General features: G+C 35.8%; 1 protein-coding gene across 1 annotated transcript in view; it reads left to right on the forward strand.

Moving 5' to 3' along the window:
- LOC145288391 (uncharacterized) overlaps window positions 1-25,042 on the forward strand; it is a 30,267-nt gene extending 5,225 nt beyond the window's left edge. The window contains exon 2 of the mRNA XM_080136326.1: window positions 23,474-25,042. Coding sequence (XP_079992452.1) covers window positions 23,474-23,964 — 491 coding nt within the window. The 3' untranslated portion in view covers window positions 23,965-25,042. The remainder of the gene's footprint in view (window positions 1-23,473) is intronic.
- Window positions 25,043-26,045: the final 1,003 nt, after the last annotated feature.

Consider the following 26,045-nt stretch of genomic DNA (forward strand, 5'->3'; position numbering starts at 1 on the left):
TCTATCTATCTATCTATCTATCTATCTATCTATCTATCTATCTGTGTGTCTGTGTGTGTACATTTCCCTACGCAATATCTCAGTCAATTTTTAGTCTACAGACTCGAAATTTGATATACAAGGTACTGAGATTTGTGAAAATCGATGTGATCGGTTTTCGGCCAGAAATTTGGTGATTAAGGGGTCAAAGTCAAGGATTTGACATTTGAGAACTCTACCAAACTCCTCCGACAATTTTGGGTCTAAAAACTTGAAATTTTAGATATAGGTTGCTTGGACATGGATCTAACTTAATAATATGATTTGAGCCCAAAACAATACATTTTATGGGGTCATAGTAGGGGTCAAAGTTTAAAAAAATACCCGGGCAATGCTAGGAACCCATGCTAGTAATTATATAAATGTTTCTACGCTACGGAACAGGTACTGTCAAGAATTGAACAATTTAATGTGCTGAAAGAAATAAATGGTAAGATGGACGACATCTTGTAATTTGGAATATAAACCTTTTGTTCATATATATATATATATATATATATATATATATTTATATATGAAGTTAATAATGAAGACAACAAAAGGAAATCTCATTTTAACATTTAATAAACAACTTTATTTGTCATCTTCGTTAGTAACGTGTACACGAGAGAAACGGTTTAGTAGAAGAGTTCAGTGTTCGTGCGCGCTTGTATTTATAGTAGTCGTGAAAAGAGTTTCTGATGTGGGGACGTAGATTAGATATCCGACAATTAGATATGGATCAGGCTTGTTGAAAGAAAGAAAAAAGTGTTTAATGTGTTTGCGTATGTAGAAGCGTTCGTCCGATAGTAGAGATAGAGCAAAGAATATGTATGAGGAGCAAGTTTTCACGATAGCCATGTTGGCTTGTTGTATTCACGTTAGGTCTGGGGCCAATGACCCAGGCGAAGTCTGCTGCAAGGCCAGAAGGATAGAAACAGAGGGTTTTTTGATTTCGCTTTTTATGTACTGAGTCAGGTGATTGAGAGCTGGCTTGTGATTAGACAAGCCAGGGAGAAAATGGAATTCAAATCTCGAGCCGTGAGAATTAGCACCTGCCTGTGATTGTAGCAAGTTTCGGCTGCTACATTATATATATATATATATATATATATATATATATATATATATATATATATATATATATATATATATATATACGGCACAATCATGTTGACACACCGGTTCTCGCCAGATCATCGAAGTTAAGCAACGTTGAGCCTGACCAATACCAGATGGATAACCATTTGGGAAGGCTAGGCGCTGTATATGTCGTGCTCAGTCGTAGAAAGGTCCAGATTAGTATCTGGGGGCACATTAATTCACTGGGAGAGATGCACCACCAGTCTTCGTTAATATATGCATATAGGAGAAGAACACTCTGATGAAAAAACCTGCGGTCTACTTGTTAGGGTCTACCTAACGAGAACAAAGAAATGGTTATTGCCCTTGAACTGGCAAAAGAGTTATCCCCCTTGGTGGGTACGAGGCAGTCGGCCATGTCATCGAGAGATAACACAAGACAGTTCCGATCATTACGCACCCAGCGGCTCATCTAAATCTCTTTTAAATAAAATTGTTAAACGAAGGAATTCCTTGGTTTTGCATCATTTTTACGTGGCGATTTCACAATCAATTTTTCATTCTAAACACGTAGCACTACTGTATGCTCTGTTCTTTGACAGTCATTTGCACCGACAAAGGTTAGCAGTAATACCAAAACGTGTGGTTGATTATTACAAATCTTTCACCACTATAAATAAATCATCTGTGTGGATTTTCGAGCAACTTAGTTGTTGTGGAAGTTCATACGTCGAAATCGACGGGAGAGTTCATCACACACACACACACACACACACACACACACACACACACACACACACTTATATATATATATATATGTGTGTGTGTGTTTGTGTGTATGTAGTCACCTATAAAGAGTTACATCAACTTTTCAGCGCAGCTAGACTAGCAACTGCCTCAAACTAGGATCGAAACCCGTCTGTCTAAACGATCATTGTGCGTCTAACCATTACGCTATTTTGGTTCCTACAGGTAGGTTGCATCACAATAATCAACATTGTCAAAAAATATGAGAATTTTCTTCGTTATATCACGCTTAAGTATTAAATAGTAACTTCGTCACTAAACGCACAGACTGAATAATCGCTGCATTTGTATTTGTTTTTCTTTGATTTGCGTTTTTGTTACTCTTTTTGTGTTGGAATTTGTTTAGTTTCTAACGATAATAATTATTAGAAATGAAATTCGTACGAACAATCGAAATTGTTGATATTGAACAACAAATAATGTTTTAAAAACGTTTTAGAAATCTTGTCGATAAATGAGCCAGACCGTTTATATATCTACTACTGTATACATATTTACGTCAGTTAAGCATATCTAATGGTCGATTATAAGAACGGCATTGACATATAAGATGCAATATAATAAGGGTTTACATGCTAAAGGTAATACTTGAAATTATTAAACTGGTATCAATACAGAAAGACACGAATAAATGAGACCATACAAAATTGAAAATGTGTTTTACAGCAGTTGTGTCAGCAGCATCCGTGACGTCACTAATGTCGTAACTGACTATCTTAGCTATAATTTAATTCTGCCCAGAAAATATTTGGAGCGGATCGGATGGATTTTTTTTTGTAGGGAAGACATTTTAAAAAGGGGAAATAAATGTGTATTTGTCCATAGTTAATTCCCTTTGCAATAAAAAATAAATGTTTTGGAAATTAATGGTTTAAATGAAAAAAAAAAAAAAAAAATACACGACTTTACACTAAACATAATATTACAATTTTGCTAGTTCTGGTTACTTTGTAAAACTTGAAAGGGCAACTATTTAAAGAAAACAGGCTCTTAACTATAGTCTGCATCCAAAACAATATTTTGAAAACCAAATACAAAAAAGCTAAATCCATTTTTAATCTTTTTTTCCACATTAAAAGTCTAATTTTCGATATTGCATCTACTTGAGCCCAATGTTGATTTGTTAGTTCTGTCTGAATAATGAAGCATTGGCCAATCAATCTCTATCGATGATTTCAACAAGATTTCAGGTTATTCGAATATGACCTCAAAACATGACCTTCAAGGTCGCGATGCACATAGAAGTTGTGCTTTCAATAGGAGATCTATGCCAAAATCAAAACATAGATTCCATGAAAAAAGCTTCTTTCTTAGAACTGCACGCCTGTGGAACTCTGTTCCGTCTACCTGCTTCCCACCTGCCTACAACCTGGATGTCTTCAAGTCCAACGTAAACAAATTCCTGATGAACCGCCCCCTTAAGTAGACACTTTATTAAATCTACACACTAACGTACTGTACTTACAATGACCCCTATCCCTGAGTGGCTTCCGGGCCTTGATAAGTGGTGACCACCTTGTAAAAAAAAAGAAAAAAAAGGAGAGGCTTTTCACGTGTTCCAAAGGAAGACGCTTTATGTGCTTCCATACTTCCTTTATTTTCCATATTTTTCATTTTTGCACTTTATTGTTTCTCCAGCATTCCATGGAAAAAAGTTTGGAAATGATTAAGAAAAGAAGAAAAGATAATGGAGTTATTTTCATTGACGAACATCTAAAAAAACAAAAAAACATTGATAAATTTCTGTTTGTATATCCTTCTATTGATATTAAAATCTGGGATGACTTTAATGTCCTCGTCGAAGAATGACTTGCCTGTTCTAATAAGATTGATGATAAAGAATACTTTTGTTATGAATTTACCTTTGCTTATAAGCTTTGGTTGTTGACAAACCTAATCACATACCCGATGCTAACGAGCATTTACCAAGTCTTCTAGACCTCTTCCTGACAACTTGCTTTGCAAAGCGCACATCTACTCTTTTCTCTCTTTTGGGATCTCCAGAAGACTCAATTGCCTCCGGGAGATATCAGATGCCTCTTTTCATTGGAGAGTGTATCGATACTCACGGGTTTAATGGGATACTTTTAGGTTTTTCATTTCTGAAATTCCTTTATAATTCATTTTTAAAAAAGATTGTGTCACGTGTTGTTTCCCATATATCCGTTGGTAGTAATTCAATACAGACTTGTTAAATGCTATTTTCCCTCAGCACTGGTCGCTAATTATCTGTCAAATCAGACAAGGCCGGAAATACAAACGGAAATAAAAATGGTGGCGGTTAATTGTCAGGCAGCTTTAACGTAAGCTGAATCAGATATTAAACCGGGATCTTCTACAGATGTCACCAAATGATTAGATTCTGTTTTCATTGCGTGTTCATTCGATATTGTAACAAGCAATTTTAATCAGAAACTAATCAGCAATGAATCACCTGTTCAGCAGTGGTTTTGTAGGGTTATTTTTTTACGAGAGAGTACCCGCTTATCAAGGCTCGAAGACCACTCGAGGATAAGGATTAATGAGTATTGGTATCGCGTTGTAAATTTGACCTAGATAAGATGTGATGGGTCCAAGTCACGATAGCGTATAGAAAATGTAAGCACATGTAGTTGGTATGAACCATTTTGTATAGGGCTAGCAGGGAGTCCTAACGATGCCCGGGATTGAATGAGGATGAACGAATGTTTCACACCATACTTTTATAATAATCGAAATCGGTAAAGTTTTCTGTTCTTTACTTGCCTCCCCTCGAGGGTAGAGTTAGATGCAAGATCGGTTTTTAATGTGGGGGAGAACCAGCTCTCGCTAAAAGAGGCAATCTAGTTAGTAAAAAAAAAAAAAAATATGTATCAGTCATGAAGGATTTCTCATCCACTAATCGAGACCAAAAAAGTGGAGTGAAAAAAGTGAAGTGCAGCATCAAAACAGATACTACACTTTGATCCATGCTCAAAGGCCAAGGAAACTTTCCCCCCTTTTTTTCTATTAGAATTGTTCATTTTCCAATCCAATCGATTGATTGATCTAGTTGGAGATCAACTTCGGTGCATTGGAAGGAAGCTTCACATTCTTTCCCACAGTGACTTGGTTCGCAATATATTATATATCGTCTACATTGCACTGTAGAGAACCTACTGTTGATTTTGTAAAAGTATTCTTATATAATGACTTGAATTAAAGTATAAAATTCAAAAGTCAAGTATCATGGTTCAATTGTGTCCTAAATAGAAACATTAATTTAAACACGGATGTCTTATCAAAGAACCTACTGTTGATTTTTTTGCGACAGGCTTTTCTGCTTAAGTTTCTGATGAAAGATTTTCGATATTTATTAGAGGCATTCCGATACCAAACCCATCTAAGAACACTCCCAGACACATCAAGTATATTTGTGTGGAATTTCTTTAAAATCGGCGTCCATAGGAAAAGAACTCCCTCACTCTCTCTCTTTCTCTCTCGCGCACGTACACACAGACAAAGTGCCTTATATATATATATATATATATATATATATATATATATATATATATATATATATATATATATATAGTTGTCCACGAATTAGCGCAATTTTGACTGCTGCATTGAACACTGTTAACGAATTGAATGTTTTATTTGTCATGAAATAAAACTTTTCTAGCTTTTAACGGAGAACTGTCGATTTGGTTATTTAAAATTTACTTTATTTATTTATTGCGGACTATTATCCTCATCTTCTTGTTGTTGTTTCACAAGATTTCGACCAACTATTCCTCTAGTCTTCGAAAGATGGCTAACCGCGACAAGATAGGAACGCCGAATCTCCTAACTGCATCCTCAGCAATTACTGTCTTCCATAGTTTTTGGCCAACTAAGCTTCTAACTGGCTTTGGATAGGATTGAAACCGTTATCTTCAGACAATGTTCACCTGGAACCGTAGAGATTGAACGTTTCTATTCACTGCGCCATGGGCCCCGAAGGCCAGAGGAATAGTTGGTCGAAACGTCGTGAAACAACTAGAAAATAAGGATGATAGTTGTCCGCAATAAATAAATGGATAAATAATACAAATGACTCATCTTAATAAGAATTCTAATTAAATAATATTTACTTGTCTATCAATATTTTATTGTCCGATGTATCCCCTGTAAAAAGCTAGATACTGCCACGAGTATCTCCCCCCCCTCTCTCTCTCTCTCTCTCTCTCTCTCTCTCTCTCTCTCTCTCTATATATATATATATATATATATATATATATATATATATATATATATATATAATAAAGGAAAATATAGTTGGTGTAAGTAGTCGTGACGAAACGAAAATATCATGTTCCAAAAATCATATAAATTGATAAAGTAGTTTTATTTTTTTAAGAAAATCTTTTTGTCGATTAATGGGAATTCGTAGACATTACAACATAATTTAGCAAGTATAAATCATTGTTAAGTCATCTTCCTTTGTTTCTTGACATTTTTTTTTTCAAAATGGGGACGAGACAACCACCTATCGGATACTCATAAAATTTGATTTTCATATTTAAAAATATAACTACTTGATCAATTTACGTAGTTTTTGGAATATGATATTTTCGTTTTGTCACTGATGCGTGCATAATATAGATTTTTCCTTATTTTTGTTTTTAATATAGGGGAATTCTGGGTAAGAACCCTTTTTGATACCTAGAATCATATTTAAAACAATACTGATAATTGTTCAATTATATGTTAAACATTTACACATTTTGTCTTTTATTGATTGTGGATTTTATTTTTAATGATTGTGACGCTAGATACGGTCGAATTGATAAATGACTAATGAAGCATTCGGTCTCCGACGAGCGAGTTTGTGTGTGTGTGTGTGTGTGTGTGTGTGTAAAAGAGAGAGAGAGAGAGAGAGAGAGAGAGAGAGAGAGAGAGAGAGAGGGGTTCTCCAATACGTCTCGTCTGACGTTTTATTACCATTTTCATTTTAATTTGTCTCTCTTGTTCATGTTAAACTACGCGTGAAAGCATTATCAACAGAAAAAGTGTGTGTATATATATACGAGGGATATTCAATAAGTAATGCCCCTGACCCACTTCCAGTTGTCAGATCTAGATGAAATTTTGCATCCTTAATGATTTATATCTCTATGGGTTATGTGGCAAATTACAGCTCTAAACTAATTGTGGTTTCTGATTTAAATGTGTTTGAACTGAATCAGCTGTTAGATGAAGCCTGTTAAGTGTTGTACAGTGATCCGGTTTTTGTATTTGAAAGGATGATCTTGTAAAACGCTGGCATTGTTAATTCAAGCATGATCGGAAATCTATGGAAACAGCTTCCAGACCTGGTCGCCCCTTTCCGCCATTGAAGAGGCATCTTTATGTAATCTATATGACATTTTTATTTTTTATTTTTGTTACTACCCAGATTGACCCTTTTTAGTCAAACTGAGGCTGGCATTTTCGAAAATTGACGCATGACTATTCGCCAAATAGCTCAATATTAGTACAAGATCTGTGGAAACTATCATTCATGACCATTTACATATGCATAAGGCGTCTGCCTGATGGATTCCCAGGTTGTTGATATTTTTTCAAAAGCTAGAATGCGTCGAGTACTCAGGGACAACTTTGGAAATATGCCAAGAAGATAAAACAAAGATTTTCAAAATACTAATTATAGAGGATGAACGTGAGTCTATGATCCAGAGAGCAAGACTACTACAGACAAAGAAATTAAGAGGAAATTAAGAGAAGTTGTCAAAATAAAGAGGTGGATTAAGATTAGCTAAAATATCCTTCTCCTGAAAGACAACGCTCCAGTTCACAACGCGCACGTCACCAGATCAGAAGCATGGACGCGTGACTATGATATTCTCTTCCATCTTCCCTACTCTCCTGACCCTCTAACCCTCATCTCTTCCAAGCTATGAAGCGTTTTTCCCAGATAATGCAGCATTGATTTTCGAAGTCACGTCGTGGATGTAAGACCAACATATAGTGTTCTAAAAAACCGCTCTTTATAGCTGCATTAAACGATGAAAGAAATGCGTAACTTTGACTAGTTCCTATATAGAGATAGACTAATAACTGAGCCAAGTTTCGTTGCTCTCTTGCTATGAGAAGTATGTCGAGGGCATTACTTATTGAACGCACTTTGATGTTATGGCGTATATAAATTATAGTATAATACATTAAAGCAGAAAAGTGAAATAAATAAAAATCTAAAATTTTTAAAATTAAACTAAAATAATAATTAATAAATGAAATACTTGTACGTTTAGATTTAATTTTATATTTAATTTATATTTAATTTTATATTGAATTTATATTTAATTTTATATTTTACAAATGAAAGTAAAATAATATTAAAATATTACAAAGCGAATAATGATACAACTACATACAAATATAATCAAAAACGGGGATGTGTATCTTACACGTGTTTCATTGAATTGTAAAAATTCACCAAACAACTCAACAGAGAAACGTATAAATCCCGGGGGAAAAATACATTGTTTTTTAATTTAAAAAAAAATGCATTTTTTCTGAGGGATTTATATAGGTTTCTCATGAGATTTTTGGTGAATTCATCGCAACACATGAATTTGAACCCAGTCAATGACAGGTACTTTTGCTAGTATATATAACTATATATATATATATATATATATATATATATATATATATATATATATATATATATATATATATACTAGCGGGGGTACCGAGTGTTCGTTTCCGGGACGGGGGGGAGTTTTAAAAAATGTTATGGTAGGTAAGTAGGAAGGATCAAACCCGGAGTCATGAGTAAAAGTAGGAAAATAAAGTGTGAAAAAAAAAATAGAAAACATCTGCAACGTTAACAGTTCGACCACCAAGAAAAGTCCATTCCAGTTGTTTAGGAAAAAAAAAAACGACTACGGTAGGTCGGCGCGAACGTGAAAATATAATGTGAATTGTCCAGCACGCTAACCACTACGCCACAGAGCACTGCAGCTTAGTTTAGTGATTTTAAATAACTTCACATGAAAGAACTACGAAGCCAAACCGGTGTTCTCTTCTCAACTGTTCCTTGTGAACGATCCCCAAACGGTGTTAAGTGGTGGCAGGGAGAGGAGGAATTTATTAGAGAGAAAATATTTTACCACTTCCATTGATCTTAACCGATTTTGGTCGTGACTTCTCAGCAGAAAAAGTATAGAAATCTAAGATTATCGAGAAATTTGAGAAATAATAAGCCTATAACACACCTCAGATATTGTTCTGCCGTTTGTGCATATTATATTTGCATGAAATATCTTGATTTTTAATCCTATTAATGTCAAAATCAGACGGGAAAAAATGAGTTCATTTTATTTATATAGATAGATAGAAGAAGAGAAGAGAAGAGAAGAGATAAAGTAATGAAATCAAAAGGATGTAGTATTTATCTGATATGCGCAATGAACTTTCCAACCGGATTATATGCATCATGACACTGGATTTAATTTTGGAATCCGTTCTCTCTAAAGAACTATTTTCGCCTTTCGGATTACCTTGAGAGAATTTTCATGCAAATTGAAATATTATGCGCGGTTTGTTTTTACATTTTTTTTACATATCCAACATTTTTTCATTTGCTTTCCTTTTTTTTTTTTTTACACAGTGATCACCACTTATCAAGGCCCGGAAGCCACTCAGGGATAAGGGTTATTGCAAATACATTACGTTAGTGTGGAGATTTGATGAATGTTTACTTAAGGGGGCGGTTCATTAGGAATTTGTTAACGTTGGACTTGAAGACATCCAAGTTGTAGTCCGGTTGGAAGCAGGCAGACGGAACAGAGTTCCACAGGCGTGCACTTCTAACAAGAAGCTTTGTTCATGAAATCCGTGTTTTGATTTAGGCACAGATATAGAGTGGGGGAAATTTTTCACAGTGGATTAAGCTAGACAGGTGTTTTTCATGAAAGATTGGCGAGGGGGGACCAGAGATTGGAGTTCAGACGAGCACCTGCCATGGAAATAACGATAAAACAAGGATAGGCTCTCAACGTCTCTTCTGTGGGAGAGAGGTTGTAGGGTAGAGAAAAGGGCATCCCCCACTAAGCCACAAAGTCTATTTTGTACTCTGTCAAGGCAGGATAGGCTGTTTTTAGCAGCTCCTTCCTTGGACGTACTTGGCTTTTATATAGATAGAGAATTGCATCAGTTGTGAGATATCTTCTGGAGCGGTAGAAGGATTCCACCATCTTTCCAGCGACCTTGGCAACAGACTTGATGTACGTGTTCCATTTCAGATCAGGAGTAAAGGTCAAACCCAGAAGCTTGTCAAAACACGGGGCCTCACCCAAACGAGAGCCATCCATCACAATTGATGTCAGATGGGGATCAGAGCGTTGATGATGTAAGGATAGGAGTTTGGTTTTGGATGCATTAAAGGTAACCAGCCACATCTTCCCCCACTGAACCACGCGCTTGAGATCAGAGGAGAGAGAATAAGAGAGAACTTTGTCATTTACCGCCTTTGATGTGTTGCCGTAGATAGTCATGTCATCAGCATAGATGTCAACGAATGATTTAAGTATGTGTTTAGGGAGATCATTAATATAGATCAGGAAGAGAGTTGGGCCCAGGATTGACTCCTGAGGGACTCCAGCATTTATATTGCGGGCCTCCGATTTTTGTCCATCTACCACTACTCTTATGAGCCTATCAGAGAGAAATGATTTAATGATTGAGAAAACATTTCCAGTTATACCGTAGCTGGAAATCTTGTGAAGTAGACCCTTATGCCATACCTTGTCGAAGGCCTTTGATATGTCAAGAGCAATTGCCCTAGAAAGGAAGCCTTTGTCAAGAGATTCCCTAATCCTATGAGATATAACCGTTAGCACATCTGCTGTAGATCTTGCAGAGCGGAAACCATATTGTGTGTCACTAAGAAGGTTATTCCTGCTGAGGTGGTTGACTATTTCTCTATTTAATATGGATTCCAGCAACTTACTCATAAGACACAGGAGACTTATTGGTCTGTACTGAGAGGGAGATGACTTATCACCTGAATTCTTAAATACAGGGCAAACTGATGAGGTCTTCCAGGGAGTCGGAAAGCACTTCTCCTTAAGGCAGCGCTTAAATAGTTTCGTAAGTATGGGAGCAAGTTCTGGTTGAAGCTTTTTTAACACTATAATTGGGATGCCATCAGGGCCAGTTGCTTTACTGGAATCTAGGTTCTTGATTAGCTTGGCGATCTCATGCACGGATATTTGTATGTTACCTAGCTCGTTCTGTGTTATAGGAGGAAATATGGGGAGTTGATGACCTTCGTCGCATAGGGTAGAATTAGCTGCAAAGTTCTTTGCAAATAGTTTGGCCTTGTCTGACGCTGACGAGATGACCTCTGGTCCATTGATAATGGCTGGGATAGAACGCACACTTCTGTTCAAGATCCTATTTGTTATTTGCCAAAACTGGTGGGAACCAAGCCGCTGATCAGCTACCTTAGATTTAACAGACTGGGCATATAGCTCTCTTGTATTTTTTATTACTCTTTTACAGTGGTTGCTGGCAGTCCTGAAAGCAGCTTTAGTTTCAGTGCATCTATTACGTTGGTAGCTATGGAAAAAGTAATTTCTGTGCGCGATAGCAGCAGCACATTCTGGGGAGAACCATGGCTGGCTGTTAGGGTTTTGTTGGAATTTTTTAGATGGTATGAATTGGTCTATGCCTACAATTAACCATTCGGTCAGATCTGATACTATAGAGGACACTTCGTTTTTAAACATGGAGTGCAGAGGTAAATCAGATATGAATGTACGGAAGCTATCCCAATCAGCCATAGAGTATCGATATACAGTACGGTGGAGGGGTACGTCTGGGGACTTATTACATTTCGTTTTTATCTTAACTGATACGACGGAGTGGTTGGAGGATCCTAGAGGAGAATGAACGGAACATGAACATAGCTCAGGGGAAGTTGAGAGAAAAAGGTTTAGGAGGCTTGCATATTGACCGGGTGTATCGGGCACACGGGTGGGCTCGCGAACAATCTGAGTGAGGTCATAAGCAATGGCAAAATCATGACAAAGCCTCCCCTCATCGTCCGTCTTATTTGAATGGGTCAGCCATTCCACGTTATGGACGTTGAAGTCACCACAGATGTGGATGTTAGCCGAGGGATGTGTAAACAGTATGTGGTCTATTTTCTCAGATATGCTCTCAAAGATAGTAACTCCGCTATTGTGGGGTCGATAGAGGGCAAATATAAATGCAGTGGTGTTAGCAAGTGCAACCCTGAAGCACATATAGGGTAAATTAGGATCTTCTCTAGAGATATCCCTGCCACACGGGAAGCCATCCTTAATGTAGGCACATATTCCATGCCAATGGCGATCTTGGGGGTCAGATTTATATGTTAAATTTGAGTATCCGTTAATTATGAACTCATCTAGGGAAGTGGTCGGCCCTATTCAAGTTTCACTTAGAAATAATATGTTCGGTTTCCTCCTGTAATTGGGTTTCAACCTCTGGAAGGTTGGAACGTAGACCCCTGATGTTGGAGAAGGAGACCTTGTAGTAGGGGTCTACGTTGGAAGATGGGGTTCTAGGTTTAATCGAGTTTTTATTCTGGAGATATTTCATGTTGAGGTTTTGGGATTTGTGGAATAGGTCGGCATACTTAGTTAGAGCAGTACAGAGAGGGAAACTAAGAGAGAAAAAGACAGGAATTTTTTTTTTGTAGCACACGAAAAGGTAAAGCCGTAACAATTACCCACTAGTATGGCATCGAGAGGCCCCACCAGAGACTACTGCATGGTCCAGATCCACTCACCAAATGGCAATACAGCAGTCCCAGTACTTTGCACCCGCTGATAGGACAGCCTCCTTAGTGGTTAATCCAAGGTTCGGGTCCCTGACTCTCAGGCGGATAACGCCAGCCCAGACAAAACGTTTATCTCCAGCACCCTTACTCATTACATGGCCACAAGGACAGACAGAGACAGAAAAATTTCCGACATCTCAGACTACTGGTCACCAAGTACTACCGACCTTTAAGCAGCTTTTACTTAACCGTTAAAAAAAAGGGGGGGAGGAGGGGAATGGGTACAAGTGACTTATTTATATCTAAGTAGTAAGTCCGGTGCTAAGTTAACAATTCAGGACACTTTTGATGATAATCTCCTCTCCCATATTAATGGGTGGGAGTTTGTCGTTATCTATCGAGTTTGAATCATTGGTGTTTCACCTTATAATTAATTAAAATCCAATAATTAACTATTATTAATTTGTAAAGTCTGCTTAATATTAACTTACATTCGAGTTTAGATAATTATTCAAAGTTTTACTTTAGGAGGTTCGTTTTCATAGGTAACTTTTTCTTTGCTAATGGCACTGTATTATATTTCGAATGTACTTGAAAATAAAGCTAACTATATTAGATGGTTTGCTTGGCTAGCCAAGAAGCAAGCATTTTCAATATAGGTAAGCTTGCAGTAATAGTATATATTAAGTATACTACTTAAATAAAGTCCTAAGTTCATCTACTCTAATAAGGAATAATTCCTGGCATTTTTTTTATATCGTTAGTTTCCGGCATTTTGTTTGTTTTTATCGTTTACTTTGTAGCATGGGGAGGTGACGAATAAGATAGGAGAATAGACAAATACATAAATAAAACAAGAAAAACAAGTTTAAAAACAAGGTAACATAAAAAACATTTACGATGAGTTTAAAAAAATACTTAACGTGTTTGCCATAGTGTTCCGTTCACTGTTTTTTGCCAACTGGTAGCTGACATGTCGTCGTGTCTTTCTAGAGCGTAAGAAGATTTCTATTTCCGGATAACTTGGACGAGTGCCTATCTATTTATAGAATAAAAGTCGTTACGTTCACATGTGTAAAATATTTAATTTATATATATATTTTTTTATTGTTAAAAAAGTTCTAACTTTTTTTTTTATAAAGTCCTTAGTTTATCTACTCTAATAGAGAATAATTCCCGGCATTTTCTTTCTTGGCAATTTATAACTACAATAAATTGCGGTTTAACTTAATGCCATAACTAGAAAATTCTAGCATAATTTGTTAATTTCTTTCTGTCCTCTGATGAGGAGAATAGCAAGAATAGCATTCTTTAAAACTGAATAACGACTTTGTAAATTGTTTTTGGAGTATTCAATAGAACAATAAATTTTGCTTGTAAAGTTCAACTTACAGTTTTAATTTTCGTTCTCTTATATATATATATATATACATATAAATATATATATATATATATATATATATATATATATATATATATATATATATATATATACTAGCTGTACCCTGCCACGCGTTGCTGTGGCTCAAGTTGCCGCAATGGAAAAAGTTCCAAAATGAGAAAAAGCATGTTTCTTATAGGTTTAATTTTCCATTTTGCATGGGTACACAGTTTTTGTTGTTCCATTTTCTTAGCTGATATAGAGAATTTCTAGTTTGGTAACTCTTGAATACGTAACATAAATTGTCCATGTGAAAAAACAAAGCTTGGATTGGTTTATATTTCACAACATGATAATTAGTACACCAAATTTCAGTTGCAATACATGCGGTGACATCCCTGGCAAATATAGCTGTTGGATAATTAACCACTTTATCTGCTTTCACAACAGTGCCGATGGATTTGTATTTGACTACCTCACTTGGAATTTTACATTGAATAATAGCGTTAAGTTCATGGGCGTCTTTGTATTGACCTGCAAGAATAGCTCATTCACTCAGTCAAGTGGAATTCTTATAATTTGAATATCTGCAAAAACCTTTTAAACTAACTGTTCTTTTGGTGAAATAAAATTACAGAAATTACAGAAGTTAAAAGTTAAAGAATTTTGCCCTTAACTCTGATCAGCTGGCACTTTTTCGTACCCAATTTCCCACAAGTGATGCAAAAATTTTTGTGCGGATCGAACAGTCTGCAACTGGTCATGCATATTTTGAGTTAAGTTTAATGTCTTCACATGGAACAAAAAAGTAGAGAATTTGAGGCAAGCATTTATTTCATCTGCTGATGTTGATTGAAGAATAACAGGTAACATTTGTCTGAAATCTTCTGCAAGCAATATTACTGCATTCCCAAATGGTCTGACATTGCCACGCAAATCTTGCAAGGATCGACCAAGAGCCTCAAGTGATTTTTTGCGTACCATTGTGCATTCATCATAAACAATAAGTTTGCATTTCTGCAATATTTTCCCCCATATTGGATATTTTGGAGATGTCAAACATGAGATTTTTGAAAAATTGAATGTTTTAAAGTAGAATAAATAATTCTTCTACTTGGCAGCAAGGTTGCAGGTATACCTCATGCAGCAAGGGCTAAGGCTATGTCATTTTGTTACCAAATGGCTGCCAAAATCAATTTAATTAGAAAGGTTTTACCAGTTACTTCTGGTGCTGTTCAAGGTAGTAGTAATTTCCAAATAACTTCTATTCTCACAGTCAGTAAATTAGGTGACTAAAATAGGATTTATCCATGTTTTGACAATGCCTTATTCACTGTAATTAATTTAGGAGACTAAAATAGGATGAGGGATTAGAGATGGACAGATAGAGAGGAAGACATATAGATAGAAAAGAGAAAGTGAGATGAAAATAGAGAAAGAGAAGGAGATAGAGAGATAAAGGGATTGATAGATAAACAGAGAGAGGGGAGAGTTAGAAACAGAGAGGGATGAGACAGAGGAAAGGAGAGAGATAGAGGGAGTTAGAGAGAGAAAGGGGCTCAAAGAGAGATGGAGAGGGTGATATAGAGAGAAAGATAGATTGAGAGAGGGAAAGGGAGAGATGGATAGAGAGAGATATTAAGAGAGGAAGAGAGAGAGGGGGAGAGAAACAGGTGAACTACACTTCACCGTTTTTTTCCTCGTTCAATAGAGAAGAAATCTTTCGAGACTGAGGCAATTTTAATATTTTGTTACTATCCAGAGTAACCCTTTTTTTTGGGGGGGGGGGGCTAGATTTTCCATGCCTTAGAAACCGACCGGGTTATCTGTAGTTTCACCTAACAAATTAATAAAAGAAAAAGATTTTGTAAAATTTGAATTTAACATGAAAATACTATTTTAAAAAATAGCACGATAACATAAGTGCATAAGTGCCACTTTATATACTCCTTGGGCGTTGAGTTCCATGGCGACCAGTATAATTATTTAATGGTCGCTCCCTTAGACCCCCCAGTCAAGGCTAATGCATGCGCACGTAACATTTTTTTATTTATTGAGGTTGGCTTAGTAGCTAAACGATTTATTGATAATTTCGTAACCCTTAAACGCATGCCGGAAGATTTGAATTGGTTCATTATTGTTGTAATGAAAAAAAATGTTTCATTCAACACAAAACCAAAAACACATATTAATGATAAATGATTTATTATTCTATTCATTGAAATTTAATAATTTTTAGATAAAAAAAGTAAAAAAAAGTTAATAAAAAAATAGTTGCTCATGTGCGCATGTAAAAATGTTTGTAAAAGTGAGAAAGTATTTTAATCATTTAAAAAACTTGTCTTATTTTTTTGTTTTATTTTTAGATTAGGTCCACCTTATAACCACCCCAACATCCTCATCTTAAAAACAGCTTCCGGAATAAACACCACTTTTGGAGGGTGGGGGCTATTTGCAAAATTTAACTGATATTTGCTGTCAGCATACCCACCCGAAAATACTATTAAAAAAGGGGAGGGGTTCAGTGCTCGTTGCAGAGAAGTAGATTTATTTATCAATGAAAGTTGCGAAGAAGTAAATTTATTTATCAATAAAAGTCGTCATTTAAAACAGAAAATTGTGGAGGTGGACCTAAATGTAAATATTTACCCAAAAAACTATCCCGAAATTTATTACAAAAACGTTTTGTTTTCGCACTATTCAACAATTTGTTCATCCGCGCATGTAAATTAAAAAATATTTGTAAAAGTGAGAAGTTATCAGTAAATGATTTAGTTTTTTTTTAAATTTATTTATTTATTTTTTTACATTAGGTCCACCTCCATAAATGGCTTTCAGAATAAACACCCTCAACCTCTCCATGTTAACAACGGATTTCGGAATAAACACCATTGGGGGGGGGGGTTGTCAACATACCCATCCGCAAATACTATTAAAAAAAAGTCGTCATTTAAAAAGAAATTTAAAATCAAATGTTTGTAAAAGTGCGAAATTATTAATAAATGTTTAGTAACATTTTTCGGTGCTAATACAGAGAGTGATCCGCGCTATTTCCACGTTTAATTAAAGTTTTTTTTTTTTAATCAATTGCAAGGTTAAAGTACAGAATAGGTACAAAATACCCTCCCCTCCCCATGTTAAGAATGGCTTTTTAAATAATAACGTTATTATTTCAACACGGATCACTCTCTGCATGAGTACCCATTTTTCTTTTAATATTCATAAAAAGTAAAACTTTTTTTCAAAATAAATAAATAAATAAATAAATAAATAAATGTTTGTAAACGTGACAAATAATCGTTTAGTTACGGCAACGTCAGTAAATAAAAGATGTTACGTGCGGGGTGGGGTGGGGACTAAGGGAGCGACTATTATTTTTTTCTGCTGGTCGCCCAAGGAGTACCAAATTGTAATTTTTTTTTGTCAAATAAATAAATTTCAAGCAATTTTTATAATAAATAATAGATAGCAACTTATTTAATTTTACGACTCGCCCCAGCATATTATAAACACCCTAACTTCCATATGTTAAAACGGCTTTCGGAATGAACGCCCCCCCCCCCCAATCTCCCCATATTAAGAACAGCTTTCGAGGTTTATGGAAGGGCGTGTTTTTTTAACATGGGGATGTTAGGGTGTTTATAATACGTTGAGGCATGTCGTAAAAATGAAACAGTTTAGAAAAAGTTAAAACAAACTTTTTTTATGTAAACAAAAAAAGAAAAGAAACTAAACAATTAAAACGTAATGTTTCATGAGTGAAAAGCCTTAACATAAATAAATTTAAAAACTGGTAAGTACATAAATTAATTTCAATTTTTAAATTATCGGATTTTTTTTGTGCTAATGCAGAGAGTGATCCGCGCTATTTTTTAAATCGTATTTCCGCGTTTAATTAAAGTTTTATATGTTTTTATTCAATTGTAAGGTTAAAGTACAGAATATGTACAAAACACCCTCCCTTCCCCATGTTAAGAATGTCTTTTTTAATAATAACGTTATTATTTCAGCACGGATCACTGTCTGCATGAGTAACTTTTTTTTTTACTTATCTTGTAATTCGCGAGTAGTTGAAACGGAAGTTACCAGAAATATTATTGGGCAGTCTCGCAGAAACGACTTCGAAAAATATTAATATTTTAATTAATATTTTTATAATTCGCAATGTAAAATTATTTTAATAACATGCAAGCATTCATTGACTTTACAGATAGATTTTCTGAAAATTTCAATTAAATTGGTAATGTAGAAATATGGTTTTATTCACTTTTAACGAACCAAAATTACATATATATATATATATATATATATATATATATATATATGCATATATAATATAAAGCTGAATGTGTTTGTGTGTGTGTGTGCGTGCGCGCGCGCGTGTGTCTGGTCACGAATAGGCTCCTATATGGTTGACTATTATAGAAAACTGATCACATATAATGATAGAAAACGTATCGAGACACAGGAATAGTATGTTTGATCTGGCATAATGATGATTCATTAAAATTGTGGGGTCTGCATACACGCCTGGTCCACAAAGTATGTAAATAAAAAAATTAAAAATTTAAAAAAAAGTTTACAAGTGTTTTTGATATAGATGTACATAATAATATTTTGATAAGTATGTTTTAACTTAAATAGGGATGGTATAATAAAATTGTGGGGTCTGCATTCGCGCCTGGCCTCCATAGAATGGAAATAGGCGCAAACTTTAACAAAGACTTTTCATATCTATCTGCGTAAGTATACTTTGATAATTATGTTTCAGTTTGAAGAAATATGGTATAATAAAATTATGGGGTGTTCGTTCACGCCTGACCTCCATAGAATGGAAATATGTCAAAAAGTTTAACAAGGTTTTTTTTTAATATAGATCCACAGAATATTGTGATAAGTGTTTCAGTGTGAACAGGTATGGTATAATAAATTATGGAGTTTATCTATTTTATTTTTACTTTCATCACATTTTGCTTTGCTTTCGTTACCCCCAAATTCGAAGCTATCTCTTTACAACCCTTCCTTTTCATAACCTACCATACTTTCATAAATCAGAGTCCATTTTCTGTAGGCTGTTTTTGAACCCAGTAAACGACGGGTACTTTTGCTAGTATATATATATATATATATATATATATATATATATATATATATATATATATATATATATATATATATATATGTATATGTAAAGAGAGTGCTCTTACCAAGTATGCCGACCTCTTCCACAAATCCCAAAACCTCAACATGAAACATCCCCAGAAAAAAAAACTCGAATAAACCTAGAACCCCATCTTCCAACGTAGACCCCTACTACAAGGTCTCCTTCTTCAACATCAGGGGTCTACGTTCCAACCTTCCAGAGGTTGAAACCAATTACAGGAGACGACACTGGACATATTCTTTCTAAGCAAAACTTGAATAGGGCCGACCACTTCCCTAGATGAGTTCACAATTAATGGATACTCTAACTTAACATCTAAATCTGACCCCCAAAATCGCCATGGGCATGGAATATGTGCCTACATTAAAGATGGCTCCCCATGTGGCAGGGATATCTCTAGAGAAGATCCTAATTTACCTTATATGTGCTTCCGTGTTGCACCTGCTTACACCACTGCATTTATATTTGCCGTCTATCGGCCCCATAACAGCATAAAAGAGCATATCTGAGAAAATAGACTACATCCTGTCTGCACATCCCTCCACATCTGTGGTGACTTTAACGTCCATAACGTAGAATGGCTGACCCACTCAAATAAGACGGACGATGAGGGGAGGTTTTGTCATGATTTTGCCATTGCTTATAACCTCACTCAGATTGTTCACGAGCCCACCCGTGTGCCCGATACTACAGGTCAATATGCAAGCCTCCTAGACCTTTTCTCTCAACTTCCCCTGAGCTATGTTCATGTTCCGTTCATTCTCCTCTAGGCTCCTCCAACCACTCCGTCGTATCAGTTAAGATAAAAATGAAATGTAATAAGTCCTCAGACGTGCCCCTCCACCGTACTGTACACCGATACTCCATGGCTGATTTGGATAGCTTCTGTACATTTATATCTGATCTACCTCTGCATTCCATGTTTAAAAAGGATGTGTCCTCTATAGTATCAGATCTGACCAAATGGTTACTTGTAGGTATAGACCGATTCATACCATCTAAAAAATTCCAGCAAAAACCTACCAGCCAGAATGTGCTGCTGCCATCGTGCACAGAAATCACTTTTTCCATAACTACCAACGTAATAGATGCACTGAGACTAAAGCAGCTTTCAGCACTGCCAACAACCACTGTAAGGAGAAGTGCTTTCCAACACCCTGGAAAACCTCATCAGTTAGTCCTGTATTTAAGAATTCAGGTGATAAGTCATCTCCCTCTCAGTACAGACCAATAAGTCTTCTGTGTGTCATGAGTAAGTTGCTGGAATCCATATTAAATAGAGAAATAGTCAACCACCTCATCAGAAATAACCTTCTTAGTGACATACAATATGGTTTCCGTTCTGCAAGATCTACAGCAGATAACCGTTAGGTTATATCTCATGGGATTAGGTAATCTCTTGACAAAGGCTTCCTTTCTAGAGCAATTGCTCTTGACATATCAAAGGCCTTCGGCAAAGTATGGCATAAAGGCCTACTTCACAAGATTTCCAGCTACGGTATAACTGGAAATGTTTTCTCAATCATTAAATCATTTCTCTCTGATAGGCTCATAAGAGTTGTGGTTGATGGACAAAAATCAGAGGCCTGCAGTATTAATGCTGGAGTCCCTCAAGGGTCCATCCAGGGCCCAACTCCCTTTCTGATCTACATCAATGATCTACCTAAACACATACTGAAATCATTCGTTGGCATCTATGCTGATGACACGACCATCTACAGCAACACATCAAAGGCTGTAAATGACAAAGCTCTCTCTGATTCTCTCTCCTCTGATCTCGAACGAGTGGTTCAATGGGGGAAGACGTGGCTGGTTACTTTTAATGCATCCAAAACCAAGCTCCTATCTTTACATCATCAACGCTCTGATCCCCATCTGGCATCAATTGAAATGGATGGCTCGTCTAGGAGAAGCCCCATGTTTTGACAAGCTTCTGGGCTTAACCTTCACTCCTAATCTGAAATGGAACATATAAATCAAGTCTGTTGCCAAGGTCGCTGGAAAGATGGTGGGATCCTTCTACCACTCCAGAAGATATCTCACTACTGATACAATTCTTTATATAAAAGCCAAGTACATCCAAGGATGGAATACTGCTGCCATATCTTTGCAGGAGCTGCTAAAAACAGCCTATCCTGCATTCACAGAGTACAAAATAGACTTTGTGGCTTAGTGGGAGATTCCCTTTTCTCTTCCCTGCAACCTCTCTCCCACAGAAGAGACGTTGCAAGCCTATCTTTGTTTTATTGTTATTTCCATGGCAGGTGTTTGTCTGAACTCCAATCTCTGGTCCCCCCTCGCCAATCTTTTACAAAAAACACCCGTCTAGCTGAATCCACTGTCAAAAACTTTCCCCACTTTTTATCTATGCCTAAATCAAAAACGTAGATTCCATGAACAAAGCTTCTTTCTGAGAAGTGCACGGCTGTGGAACTCTGTCTCGTCTGCCTGCTTCCCACCTGACTACAACCGGGATGTCTTCAAGTCCAACGTAAACAAATTCCTGATGAACCGCCCCCTTAAGTAGACACTTTATTAAATCTCCACACTAACGTACTGTACTTACAATAACCTGTATCCCTGAGTGGCTCCCGGGCCTTGATAAGTGGTGACCACCTTGTAAAAACAAAAAAAAAAAAAAAAGGCACAAAAAATGCCACCAATCGGGCGTGTACAGGCTCATAAGTCGGTCATCGATGAACATTTATTACAGGGCCAGATCTGCACTGGAGCATACCCGGATGAAACTTTCTCTATCTTACAAAGAACATGCTCGAAAATTAAAAAAAAACAAAACAAAACAAAACATACCCATAATTTGGAACTCATGGATGTTCATTGAAATTGTTTCCTTTTCTCTTTTCCTCATCCTAATTTTTTAGTAATTTATGTTCTTTTGACTACGTTTTTAAACGATACTGCCCCCTTCCATTGCCGATGTTCAGTTTGAAAAGTGTCGGCTGAAAGACGGCTCGATAGAGGTTTTACTACCCCTTATCCCCTTTTGTCTAATTTATGCTTTTAAACATTGAATTAGAGCTAAGGAGAAAAAAGAAGAAAAATATTTTAGAAGTGCATTTTGGTTTTCTTTCGTTGTCAATTTTTTCTTCTTTTAAGTTAAACTATAAAAAAAACACCCTCAACAATTAATAATGGCACTGCTTCAGGTCTTATTCAAATATTTTATAAAATTATGTATCCATAAAAATCTTACACTGTATATTACTCTAATTAGGCCCCGTTTCTTAGTGTTTTGTCCGAATGAAATGAAACTTGTTTATTATATCAAAACATCACATCAAAACATTAGGAAGAAATGCTAGTATTAAATATGGGGAAGGAGTGTCGGCGCTTTACATTGCGTTATCTCCCCGTGGATTGTTAAAAAAAGTCAAAGATGACTGACTTCAACGCGCTCTTTTTTTCGATATTTTCATTTTTTAATGTTTTGATTAAACTGTACAAGTACCCATTTGTATTTGGTAACTTAAATATATTCACACACACACACACACACACACACACACACACACACACACACACACACACGCACGCGCGTATATATGAGTGAGATCCCAATTTAATTAATCGATATAGCTTCATAAGCAAAATCACAAAAAGTCGTAATACAGAGATGGTGCACATATTGTTTCGTATTCTGAAGAAAACATATTTTAATTCCATTTCTTTTTTTTTATGTTATATTTAATCAAGTCAACACATTTAGTTTTTCCGTTTTACAAAGGTAAAGGTATTATACCTTCCTTTAAAGCAGAGTGTAATATATCTTTTCTCTTGTAATGAGACCGTTTTTCCAGAAACTTCCTTGCTCTTAAAAGTATTCATTCATTATGATATAATTCTACCAGGGATTACCACTTCTTATTTTTGTATGTTCTGGGGGTAGTGCACAATATTTTTTATTCGTTATGGTACATTTCTCCTAGGTATTACCTCCTATTTGGAGGGGGCATAGTTTATACTTGTTCCTCTCCATGTCATTCTCCCATTATTTCCTTCATTCTGTTGTCATTATATCAACCTCCTAGGCGTTACCTGCTTTGAAGGGTCAATGAATGTAGTTCGTTCATCTTTAGATCATTCTCCCAGCCTATATTTAATTTATATTTGATAATAATGAATATAACAAATACTAATCTAACAATTAACAGTGCTTTACTAAGATGATATCATCATCATCATCGATTGATTAATTAAACATTTAGCGTTCTTTTCTTTCCAGATGAAACGCATCCGGCCTTTTCGCAACCTTTCTTCACGGAGCGCACCTATGTATATTATAAGCTTCCCATCACTGTCGTCCTGGTGATCATCGTCACCGGCTCATCCATCTTCATCTCGAGACTAGTCAACAGAGTGTACAACAATTACAAGGACAACTGGGCCGTGCGTGCTGACGTCACCGACGTCAGTGACCAGACAAAAGACCTCATTCGGAACCAGATGCGGCTAGCAGCCAGCCTCGGTTTCAAAGACTCTGCAGCAACAAACGCCTGGCTTCAGAGATACATTGATATATGGATCCAAAGAGTGGCCAATAAGCGCGCGTCCAGAGTAAGCAATGCCGATCCGGCATCGCACAGGTCAAACAGCATCCGGATCGAGAGCGTTTCGGATAGTGGGAATGACGTCACAGCTCACGTCGTCGTGATTGAAGTAGATTCTAGCCAAGGGCCGGCTGTTGAGGACATCGCAAGATCAGAATATATTTAATACGTTTTTTAGTAACTCCTGCAAAAGAAACGATCTAACAAAATAAAATATACGTTGTAAGAAGTTGACTTTTTGAAGGTGGTGATAATGCAATATTGGTACAAAATACCGTTTTATTCAAGACATGATGATGATAAAATAACAATAGTGAAAAGTTCCATAATTTTCAATATAATACGTCGAATCAAGGTGTTGAGATATTCTGATTTATTTCTTAAATTTTTGAAGATAAACCTCATTTTCACCAAAACATTTCCACTACATTCGTCGAGTATTTTTACTTGGAAGTCGAAAAAAATGTTATGTCTTTTTGTATTTATCATTTAATTATTATTTATAAATGCGTTTATTTGATGAAATGAGGATTCATTATTATATATCCGTATTCTTTGGAGATACGAAAATACTAAAAAAATGTCACACCTACCCCTTAATTTACCTTATATAGGTACTAGTTCATTTAGATGTATAGACGGGTAGCGAGCATACACGTGCTCAGATAACATCTCCTTCCGTTCCTTCGCTGTCTCCAACCTGTCTCCAACCAGACTTCTTAAACCCAAGCCCTACCTATCTTATTCCCTCACCCCAACACAAACAAAAATCTACACCCACTTAATCTTGTTTTACGCACAGCTGAACCTCACCCCTGTTTCCTTTTTTTTTTTGGTTGTAAGATGACTTTTGATTGTTTATTACTAACTTCGCTTTTATATAAGCGTGATTGCCTGAAGTTACTGAATACTAGATGACCGAAACATTCTCACGGTTGTAGCAACACATTAATTATGATTATGTAAACAACGAAAATATACCTTGCTCTACTTCGGTATTGAGCACTCTTGTATTAACCTCGTTATATTTCATTGGTTGCCTTACCTCTGGAAACTAACAACCTCAAATTATATATATATATATATATATATATATATATGGTGATCACCACTTATCAAGGCACAGAAGCCACTCGGGGATAAGGGTTATTGTGTGTACAGTAATCAATGGGATATATATATATATATATATATATATATATGTACTAGCCGTTCAGCCCGGCTTTGCTCAGGCCCTATGTACTGTTCATAACTGTGCACATATATATATATATATATATATATATATATATATATATATATATATATATATATATATATATATAATATATATATATATATATATATATATATATATATATATATATATATATATATATATATATATTAAAACGTTTGACTTATGTCCAGGTAACCTGCATTTAAAATTTCAAGTGTTTAGACTCTAAATTGGCAAAGGAGTTTGTTAGAGGCTGCAAAGGTGAACTCTTTCAACTTTGACCTCTTGGCAGCTAAATCTTCGCCCCAAAACTGATTAAAAAGCTTGCAGCATGTCTGAACACCCTTTATGCAAAATTTCAAATGTTTAGACTCCAAATTGGCTGAATAGTTTGCTAGAGACTGCAAAGGTAAAATCTTTTGAAGTTTTATCCCTTGGCAGCCAAATTTTCGGCCAAAATCCGATTAAAAAGCGTTGCCTTATGTCTGAATATGCTCTATGTAAAATTGTAAATGTTTAGACCAAAAATTGGTTGAGTAATGTGGTAGAGATCGCAGAGGTCAAATTTTTAAAATTTTGACCTCAATTTGGATCCCTTAACTTTCATTGTTTTGGGATCAAATCAAAATTGGGGTAAAATTTTTTAAAAAATTGACCTCTGTCAAGTTTGATCCACGTGCAAGTAACCTACATCTAAAATTTCAAGTGTTTACACCCAAAATCGGCGGAGGAATTTGGTAAAATTTTCAAATATCAAATCGTTGAACTTTGACCCCTTGACAGCTAAATTTCTGGCAGAAAATCGATTAAAAAGATTTTCCCAAATCTCAATACCCTTTGTGTCAAATCTTGAGTCTGTAGATCGAAAATTGATAGAGTAATTTGGTCGGGAAATGTATACACACACAAAAATGATTTATTTATGCGAAATTGCTTTAAAAGTTGATCTAATAATTTTCCCGACTTCAAAGTGAAAACATTCTCCAGATTAAGTGGAAATTTCTTTTGGAAAATCAGGCGTACATCGC

Source organism: Euprymna scolopes, chromosome 2 (genome assembly GCF_053919585.1).
Source record: "Euprymna scolopes isolate OS-2025 chromosome 2, ASM5391958v1, whole genome shotgun sequence".
Lineage (NCBI taxonomy): Eukaryota > Metazoa > Mollusca > Cephalopoda > Sepiida > Sepiolidae > Euprymna > Euprymna scolopes.